At 34.7% G+C, this 11,249-nt stretch overlaps 1 protein-coding gene across 1 annotated transcript; it reads left to right on the forward strand.

Annotated features, from left to right (window-relative positions):
• Window positions 1-1,296: 1,296 nt before the first annotated feature.
• On the forward strand, window positions 1,297-10,875 carry LOC110457659. The gene is made up of 3 exons (XM_021509013.1): window positions 1,297-1,530; window positions 4,315-4,465; window positions 6,406-10,875. The coding sequence occupies exons 1-3, from the start codon at window positions 1,489-1,491 to the stop codon at window positions 6,597-6,599; spliced, it is 387 nt and encodes a 128-aa protein (XP_021364688.1). The 5' UTR covers window positions 1,297-1,488; the 3' UTR covers window positions 6,600-10,875.
• The last annotated feature ends 374 nt before the right edge of the window (window positions 10,876-11,249 follow it).

Below are 11,249 nucleotides of genomic sequence, written 5' to 3' on the forward strand. Positions count from 1 at the left end.
TTGGTAACTAGATAAGTGAACCAGAGGTCACGGGTTAGAACAATAGCGGCATTGATTTGAAAAATAATGACCTACGCAAACTGTAGACATTACCATGGGAACAAACTGCTTCTGTTTTCAGCTGATCAGGACTGGTAGCTGACAAAAGCCAAACAAAATGCTTTAATTTCGCATTCAGATATATCGACGATGTGCTGTCTTTAATACTTAGAAAATTATTGACCACATCTACGTACATGTATATATCCTAGCTCATACATGAAACCAAGGACATCACAGACACTTTCACTTAGCCACTTTCCTTATTTTTCTTCTTACAACATGACCAACAATTAAGGACCGCTTTAATTTTCTACTGAGCTGTACGATCAGCGGGACAACTTTGATTCTCCAATCGTGATCTTTCCCTTTCTTCATAGTAACACCCATGTTCCTCTACGCTTACAGTGTTAACATGTTGCAGTCGATCCTGTACTCAAATAAAATACCACGATTTCCTTGTTAGATGTAGACTGCTGGTGGACAAACTTATTACAACACATGGTTACCAAAGATGCAGATTAATTGATGACTGACGACTATGGACAAGTTTTATGGTCGCAATCAGGATCTCGCAGGGAATATGCTTTTTTCTGTGACATGAAGGTCGGTTTTTTTATTATGCTCGTGAGAGTGCCTTAAAGAGGGTTTGTTGTTTACATACGATATGATCTTACACTTCCGATACACCTTGACTAAACTGTTAATTATCCTAGTATTTGTTTCAATGGACTCTCCTTTGTTCATAGTTTGCCGTAGTCTTATCGATTTTGAGTTCGAATTATGGTTTTGTGGACACTTCGGTCTTGTAATTCAACATATGCATCACTAATTGTAAACGTAGTCATAGTAGTAATACGCGATCTGTCCGCATACCAAAAATATGTTTTTCGGAAATGGACTATAATTACACCATGACCAAAATCTATATTTAGAAATCGTACTGCAGTAGATGTAAGGCCAGAGCATAATTCCCTGAATATGGAATAAGCCAAGAACATCAACGGTAAACTAATAAAATGATTGTTAATGTATTAACAGAAGATAAATGCATTTTAACAAAAAGAAGAGTACATAAATTTCAAAAAGGAACCGTGTTGGATGCATTGCAGAATCGAAGGCAATCTTTGTTTTGCATACAGGTGAAGGTCATTCTCAATTTTGTTACGACTTAGACGATTGGTTTACAGAATCATCTGGAAGAGCTTTTGGCCAATCAAAATTTATTTTACATTTCATTTAAAATTAAAGGCTTTTGTGTCCAAAATAAACAACGTGGCACACTGCAGACGACGTAGTTGGCTTGAAATCTAACCTCTTCGACATTTGTACGAAATTGGCGATATTTAAATGAGTAATTATATCAGCGTGCTGAAAACGATTAATTCAAGTTGATGACAACCACAAATTGAGTCTGTGAAGTTGAAAGATTCGAAGTTTCCCGTCAAAATGGCGAGCATTTTGCAAACTGTCAAGAGTTGCGTTTGGAAGGTTTGTATCTAAGCTGTCGTTGACAGACGCTTACTGTACAGTACTCAACTTCAAATGTTTTAACGGAATAACTTATACACTAGCTAATCAATCAATCAATCAATCAACTGACCTGTCTTAGAATGCCTACAGTACTGCTAAAGGAACAATTAACAAGAAATAGTCCCACCGATAGACAAGGCAGATCACGACATCATATATACAGAAGCAGACATTAGACTACAAAAAACACGCAAACCACCTAGGAACATTAACCTATATAACAAAGCAAACTGGGACAACATCAGAAAAGACCTCACTAATCTAAATAACAACTTTCAGGACCTAGAACATCAAAACACACAAGACCTTTGGGTAAGTTTCAAAACCACACTTCATACATCTACAGAAAAAAAAAACATTCCAATAAAATCACTAACATACAAACACAGACTACCCTGGATGAACAACTCACTTCGCCGCCTCTCAAACAAGTCTAAACGCCTCCACCACAAATCAAAGACAAACCACAAACTTATCCACACATTCAAAACAGTAAAAGCTGAAGTACAAAAACAAACCTGCAATGCATACCTACAATACATTGAGAAGATGATTACAGATCTACCAATAGGCGAACCTGAAGACCCCAGCACAAGGAACAAATGCAACCCTAAAAAACTCTTCTCGTTCATCAAAACCACAAAAAAAGAAAACACAGACATCATAGCACTATGTAAAAACGGCACCTCACAACAGACCCAGAAACAAAGGCAAACATACTAAATGAACTGTTCCAAGGAGACTTCACACCAGAACAAAACACAACAATACCTGACAAAGAAATATCACCTCATCCACCCATGCGAGATTATATACACATAACATGCCAAGGAGTCGAAAAACTACTAAATAACATTAACCCACACAAATTAAGCAACATGAAGCTGCAGGCCCAGACCATATTCACGGCAGAATACTAAAAGAACCAAGGATATCACAGCACTAATACTAACAAAAATATTCCAAACATCACTCAATACAGGAACATTACCCAATGACTGGAAACATGCCAACGTAAACCCCATATACAAAAAAGGAGACAAATACAACCCAACAAACTACAGACCAATATCACTCACATGCATCGCATGCAAACTCCTAGAACACATCATCACAAGCGCAACCATGAAACACTTAGAAGACAACAAAATACTGCACGACCTACAACATGACTTCCGCACATCAAGATCTTGCGAAACACAACTCATTACATTCATGCAAGACCTCGCACAGAACCACAACAACAACAAACAAACAGACATTATCATAATGGACTTTGACAAAGTCCCACACAAACACATACAGTACAAACTCAATTATTACGGCATCACCGGAACCACACTAACATGGATAACAGACTTCCTATCACAACGCACCCGAACAGTAGTACTTGAGGGCAAACACTCCGACAAAATCCCAGTAACATCTGGAGTGCCTCAAGGAACCTGTTTGGGACCAGTCCTCTTCCTCATATACATCAACGACTTCCCCAAATACATATCACACAGTACACTAAGACTTTTTGCAGACGACAGCATACTGTACAAAACAATCAACAACAAAGACGACACGACAAAACTACAAGCAGATTTAGATGCAGCTTGTAAATGGGAAGAGAACTGGCTCATGAAATTCCACCCAGACAAATGCACCATACTCACTATATCACCAAAACGCACACAAATTAAACACCAATACACACTCCATGACCACACACTGGAATATGTATCTTCAAACAAATATCTAGGCATCACCATTCAGAACAACTTAAAATGGGACAAACACATTAACAACATCACATCAAATGCAAATAAATCACTACGCTTTCTGAAACGCAACCTAAAAATAAATTCACCACACATAAAAGAATATGCATACAAGGCCATTGTAGGACCAAAACTCGAATATTGCTCTTCAGTTTTGGACCCACATTATACAAATAACATAAACCAATTAGAAAAAGTACAACGAAGAGCAGCACGATATGTCCTAAACAAATACCATATCACAAGCTCAGTCACAGATATGATACACAACTTGCAATGGCCAACACTACACACATGCAGAACAAGAAAATACACCAACAAGTAGCAATAAATACTAACAATCTCATCCCCGCAGACACCAGAACACGTCAAGGACACGACCGTAGTTACAGACATATCTACACATCCAAACACGCATACAGACACTGATTATTTCCATACACCATAACACAGTGGAACCTCCTACCCAAAACAATGATCCAATCAGAAACACTAGCAGAATTCAGGACATGCACCACATATAACATAATCGAACATATACAAAACCTACACCATAACTAACACTCACTCACTGCTTTTAACCTGTTTTTATCCTATAGCAAATAACAAAAATATAATAAAAATCACTGTACGTAATAATTAATGCACAAACACAAGACTGACTTCTGAAATCGTCGGTATCGACGGAGGAAGATTACAAGATGAAAGATGCTAATTTAATAATTGCTGTCAAATGATAAATTAGTAACTACCCCAGAGGAACTAATTGGGGATTGAAAGACATATACATGCCGTAATACAAGCTGGCACGCAAAACATGTTTTTCTTTCAGTAACAAGATATACTATTTAATAATTACCAAAACCCATTCACAACAAGTTGCAGTGTCTGCATTTATCAACACAAGACTCTTCTCATATCTTATACAAGTGTAACATCATTTCTTTACACAAAACGTTTCTTTTCTTTCTCTCAGAAACCTGTATCTGAGCAAGTTGAGATTGTCACTGATGTCAATGATATGAAAGATGATGGAGATCAATCTAAACAGGAGGTAGTGCACAATGATGTCAAAGAAAATGAGTCCCCGAACTACGATGTAGACAAAAAGACAGATGAGATGTCGGGTAAATATACATGTACTAGGCCTAATGACTGGAAAATGGGGAAGAGTTCACAAAATTTGAAAAAGAAAGCAAAAGATTTTAATTCTTTTTGTTCGCACATTAAAAGGGGATGCATTTTGTTGTTAATTTTTATATTACCTTGTGACACTCAACTAGTCCCACTGTTTTTGTCCAAATTATTTTGTTCCTGATGAGAATAATATGGAGATGTGCAAAGCTTAAAGTTGGGATGCTGTATTTAAATTTACAATAGTAGAGACCATTTTAATCAACAAGTGCATTAACTTTGTGACTAAAACTAGTCCCTTAGTTTTTGAGCGAGTCTGGCATTTGTATGAATATGTGATGAAGATCAAATGAACATGTGCATATAGTAAGATGGGGATGCTGCATTTAATATTTAGCTCACCTGTACCCAAGTGACAGTTGAGTTTATGGTATGGTACGTGTGTTGTGTGTCGTCTGTCAACTTTTTCTTTGAACAACCTCTTCTGAGAACTTAAGGACCTAGGGCCATGATATTTGGCCAGTAGGTACCTGGGACAGAGTGATGTAAAGTTTCTTCAAATAAATAACCTTGACCTACTTTCAATGTCACAGGGTTTAAATTTGTAAAAACCAGGAGGCCCAGCATACTAATACTTGGCCAGTAGGTACCTGGGACAGAGTGATATAAAGTTTCTTCAAATAAATAACCTTGACCTACTTTCAATGTCACAGGGGTTAAATTTGTATAAACCAGGAGGCCCAGCATAATAATACTTGGCCAGTAGGTACCTGGCATGAAGTGCTTCAAATTTTCCTCAAACAAATGAACTTGACCTACTTTAAAGATCACAAAACTAAATGTGTTTAAAACATTTAAACATCTTTTGAATAACTGGGAGACCTAGAGTAATGATATTTGGCCAGCAGGTACCTGGTAAGTAGTGCTATAAAGTTTCCTCAACTAGATCACAAGAATCAAATGTGTTAAAAACATTTAAACATCTTCTGAATAACCAAGAAGCCTGGATCAATGATATTTGGCCAGTAGGTAACTGGGACAGATTGCTAAAAATTGCCTCAAATTCTTCAGAATAACCAGGAGGCCCAGAGTAATGATACTTGGCCAGTAGGTGCCTGACATGAAGCACTATAATGTTTCTTCAAATAAATGACCTTGGCCTACTTTCAAGATCACAAGGGTAAAATATGTTAAAAACTTTTAACAACTTCTACTGAATAACCAAGAGGACTAGAGCAATGATACTTTGCCAGTGGGTATCGGGGACAGAGTGATATAAGCTTTCCAAAAATAAATGACCTTGACCTACTTTAAAGGTCACAGGCATTAAATATATTAAAACTCTTTGAAAAAATTCTGAGGAATAACAAGAAGGCCCAAGTCGATAGTTTGCCAGTAGGTACCTGGCATGGAGTGCCAACAAGTTTCCTTAAATAAGTGACCTTGACCTACTTCCAAGGTCAAATATGTAAAACAAACTTAAAACAATGTCTTCTGCGTTATCAGGAGGCCCTGTGTGATTATAATTTGACCTGTAGCATGCTGGGAAAGAGTAGTTTCAGTTAGTCTGGGGCTCAATATATTTATTTGCATAATTTCTTTTATTGAAACTATATCCCAATAATTGCTCAAATATCCAGGTGAGCGATACAGGCCCTCTGGGCTTCTTATTGATTCCTAAATTTGTAGTTAGTGAAGTAGAGATTGTTTTTGCATTTCAACACATCCAAGAAGGAATAAGTTTCCCAGAGAAATAGAGTATTGAAGTAGCCTTTCTTGTTTCATTTCAATGTTTTGATACATTTTGTTTCAAGAAAGCACCAGGGGTCTAAGAAATTGGGCAATATATTGTTACACATCATGACATGGGTAGAGTCTTTAATGTATTTACAATTTACATCGCAATATTGGTAAAGCTGAATATCTTTTTCAGACCCAAAGGCTCAAGGAAATCTTATCTGGAGGATGTCCTCTGGTATTTACAGCACAGCTACAGGAGCAGTGGGCATGGGAATTGGGGGTGCCAAGTGGGTCGCTAACAAGAGTTACGACGTGGGATCCTCAGCAGCAGGCTACGTCAAAGTTCCCAAATTGGCAACGTTTAAGAAAAAAGATAAAAAGGAATGACAGGCAAGAGATCTACACTAGGTTGTGTTCAAACTTTACATACTGAACTTACAATACTAGGTTATTAATGTCATATTTTTCTTCAGGTTTTGTGATTGTCTCTATTTTGGACGCAAAATGATATTCAAATTTGTGTATTGTTGATTTCACCTAAAATATGCAATTAGTATTTGGATGCTTTTATGATTTGTTTGAGAAATCAATTACACTATTTTGAAAAATTTATGAAGTTGAGATAATGCCATCAGATTTCAACCATCAAAATGTATTGATAAAGATGACAGAAAGATTACCCCATGTTTTTATTATGGTCACTAGTTATTATGTAAATAATGTATGCAATAGAGTAGCTATCTTTGAGATTGTTTCATGAAATCAAACTTTATTCTTAAGTCATTAGATTATTTCTACAGGTACAGTTTGCTTTATGTTACATGTACTGGAAAATGTATCACCTTGGAAGTTGCACATTTAAATGTCCTCAAAGTTGACATTAGATTACTGTAACAACCTGTGTGATTTAATTTGCCTACCAATGTTATCTTTGCAGCAATGTCCAAAGGGCCTGAAAATTAACCTTAAAGCTTAAACATTCAAAATGTCATAATTCAATATGTCCTATCAAATGTTCATTGACACAAGTTGAAATTACGTGATTGGCATCTCCCACATACAGAGATTATTTGAAACACATACAGTGTTTTGTAAAATAAGACAGTGTTTTGTAAAATAAGAGGGAAAATGAACTTGTAGCAGCTGTCAAGTCTGAGGTCAAGGAAGGACTGTTATCAGGTTCCAAGGCAAATAAATAACAATGTGATAAATACTGTAGTTAAATTGCCTTAATTATTTATTATCACCATTGTTATTTATAACAATGCCTTAAAACAGTGTATAATAATTCTTTATTCTGCCAAGTTTGGAAAAAATAAATAATTTTCTTATGCCTAGTTTTTTATAGCTGAATACCAAAAATTGCTTGATTTTCCAAAAAATTAAGACATTACAATGAGTTCAATTCACTCAGAAAATAGTTCAGAATACATGGAACACATAAATGGAAAATCTCTTTCACATAATCTTAATCAGCCATCCAATTCATTTTAAGTCTGTTACTGTTGTTTTTTTTATCCAGAACTGGTTTGACTACTCCTTATGAGCAACAAAAAATGACACAGTGTTACTTTTAACATGTTTTGTTATATTTCTTCTAAATTTCAATATTTATCGATACTTGATAGAAATAATATTATATATCATTGACAAAAGATATTATGATGAAATCGGAGATTGTCGCGCACCACTAATATGTTGCATTTGGTTGCTACTATGCCAAAATAGTCTTCATTGTAGAAGGTTAACATTACCGGTATTGTTCATAGGGCAGTGCAATGAGTGCATTACCTAATGAAACCTGTCAAATTGCTTAACCTTGATTTATTGAATTTATTGGGCATTGTAGGTCTATTTTTATATGGCAAAAACTACTATAAAAGCAATGTTTATTTCTTACCTGTGTTGTGCCATATTATACTTTTTTGTTGGTATTCATTCTTTAATATAAAGCAATATGTTTAACAGGGAAAGTGAAATAAGGAATGTACTATATTACAATATACAGTCTCAGAGTGTGACCCATAAGATGTATCTTTACATAAGAAAATTGTATTTAAGGAAAAATTATTTCTATAATTTGATTATATTAATTATAGGATACGTTTTCCTACTGATTATTAACTTGCACCTTAGCACTCCTGCTAAATTAGAAAATGCCTGCAATTTAAAAAAAAACCACCATAAACATTTAAATCAATGCTACCTGTGTTTGCACACAATTTCTGTAAGGATGTTTGAATCGATTTTATCAAAAATTGATATGGAACAGTTTGGAAAAAAAGAATGTCCTTGTTATGTATACTTGTTGATAAAAATCACATTTGACAAATAAATTCAAAAATGTTTTATCTAACAGGGCAGGAAATATAAAATAATTCAATCAACTTCAGTTCTGTTGATATGACAATCGTTTGAAAATTGTTTCCTGTCACAGTTTAGTCCTTTCACCACTGTAGACTATCATGGACTCATCCAGATGAATGTATAGTAGAGTCTACTCAAGTTACCTAGGGGTGAAAGGTTTAGTTATGAATGTGAAGAAGACAGATGTTAATTTATGGGATTAACCACATGACTGGGAACAAGTACAGATGTGCTTTTAGATAGATTGCTACCACGATAGCTCACAATTTGTCATCATCAATGTTCTTAATCGTAAAGTTTTAGAAGTACCATATCGTAAAAATTCCCCATAGATGAGGATGTTTTATAGAGCAGACATATTTTTGTATTGCCACAATTGCCAAGCTTTCAAATTTTTCAGAAAATAGATGCCCAAATTATGTGGTAAATTCTATGTAAAAAATTACAAATAATGACACATATTTGACAAAATATTAGTGTTTAGGAATTTGTCAATAAACTTGTATATGGTAACCATTATTACAGTATTTTTTGTAAACATTCTAATTTCATTTCTCAAATAATTTATAAGACTTTATATAGCCATAACTACATTATTTACATCCATGAGCTATATTTTATATTAAAATTCAGAGCCTAAATGTACATATGCTGGGACCACAAATTGAAACACTGTATGTGGGCCAAAACATTCCTCATACATTTAGCAACATTGAAATTTCTTTAAATATTCATCAGACAATGCAAACAGCTCATTAGAATTTGGTTTGGGTACATAACATGCAATATATTATCTATACATATCCAAGACTTTCAAATTAAAAGAACCATATTTGTTCAAGTTAGAATTACATTTATTGTCGTTAATTGTAAATACAACTGTATAAGGATTTGTGGGGACATCACTGACCAGCTATTTTTATTGCATGATAATTAACTCAAAGTGAATGCATGTATACAAAATAAGATATCATAATTAAAAACTGTGTGAGTTTTTGAAGTATCAACTACATCATGCCAATTAATGTAACCACATTTTGTCAAACCATTTCCATCCAGAGCGACCTACACATTCATTACGATGACATGTAATTCAGTGTAAGACGGTGGATGTCTGTAGAAATTCATTACGATGACATGTAATTAAGTGTAAGACGGTGGATGTCTGTAGAAATTCATTACGATGACATGTAATTAAGTGTAAGACAGTGGATGTCTGTAGAAAATGTTTTGAACTTTTGCTTCCGGTGCTTTTTGTGTTTTAATAGAATTGTATTAAAGTTCACTTTGAATACTAGTACAGTAAGCGATGGATCAGTAACAGACATGTACAATGAAATAGTTTTATGAGAATTGACATATACAACATGTACACCAACAGATGTCTATTTAGTACCTTAAGTACACACAGTTCTATATTAACCTGCAATACATGTACCTGCATATGTATTGTACATGTGATTGTTTATCATGTCCTTGTAGATTTTGTAAATATTTCAAGATGGAATCAGGTGTCTCTGAGGATGGTCGTGTACAGGAACATGTGTATGTTAGTTCATGTTGGTTAGGCGCTGTATCTAATTCCATGCTGGCGTGTTTCTGTAATAGTATGGACATTATTGATATGTACTTGTGCACAGTGCTACGCAACTGATGAGATTAAACTGGGTTTAAGTAGTGCAACATATATACTTGTACCTGGTGTATATATGTAACTATAGGACGTTTTTTGGATGTTCTGCATAATTTCATGTATTTTTCTGATTTAAATGTCATTGTATATTGTTTTTGTGTAAATAACCATAACAAAGTACTGTACATGTATATTTTTTCAAATTTCATGTTGTGATACATGGCCTTACTATAAAGTGTATCTGTTTAACACGTGCATCTAGTCTTTGATTACTGCAAGCGCTAAGTTTTTTGAAATGTAACCTTTCATATTATCAGGTCAGCTATAAATAGCTTTAACTAACAGCTAGAACATTTGTTTTTTGAATTCACAATCCAACAAAAATTCTGTTTTATTATGTACAATTTGTATGAGTATCCATGCACATGAGTACTAGAGGTCTCTTAAGGTCATAGTACAACAAGCACTGACTACAGTCATTGACCTTATAAACACCCCATCCTTTATAAGGAACCCCTTATCTGTCGGAGGTTTATCTGGGTACTGTTTAGGTCCTGTGAAGGACCCATTCCTAATCAACAAGAGTTCTCATGGGCCTTAACGGTCACCTGAGTCCTACAGTATTTATTTTTGTTGTTGAAATATGAAGTGGAGATCATGATGTCAATCATCCCTACCAATTTGAGTAAAAAATAGTTAAGTATATTGTTAAGTTAAGTTTGTCAGGACCATGAGTTGATCATTCCTAGACAGAGTTTCAGTTAAATCGGCCTATTGAGGTAAAGCTCAGGTGACCTAAAAAAGTGTGATTTTTTTCTATTTATCCTTTTAAAAATTGCTCATTGGAAAATTTTAGGAAATAGATCCATTAATTTAAATCAATTCCTCACAATTGACTGATTTAGAAAGACATTGTGATCATGCTGTAATAAAGAAAGGCTGAAATAAAACTTGAACGCTTTAATTTCATGTACCAGGTATCTAGAGTATTATAATAATTGTTCAATTTCCCAAAATAGATTTATGTTGATGACTTT

Source organism: Mizuhopecten yessoensis, unplaced genomic scaffold (genome assembly GCF_002113885.1).
Source record: "Mizuhopecten yessoensis strain PY_sf001 unplaced genomic scaffold, ASM211388v2 scaffold9289, whole genome shotgun sequence".
Classification (NCBI taxonomy): domain Eukaryota; kingdom Metazoa; phylum Mollusca; class Bivalvia; order Pectinida; family Pectinidae; genus Mizuhopecten; species Mizuhopecten yessoensis.

Coding starts and splice junctions, on each gene's coding strand:
- LOC110457659 (XM_021509013.1), top strand. CDS start 1,489: ATGGCGAGCATTTTGCAAACTGTCAAGAGTTGCGTTTGGAAG. Junction 1,531..4,314: donor TCAAGAGTTGCGTTTGGAAG/GTTTGTATCTAA, acceptor TCTTTCTCTCAG/AAACCTGTATCTGAGCAAGT. Junction 4,466..6,405: donor AAAGACAGATGAGATGTCGG/GTAAATATACAT, acceptor TATCTTTTTCAG/ACCCAAAGGCTCAAGGAAAT.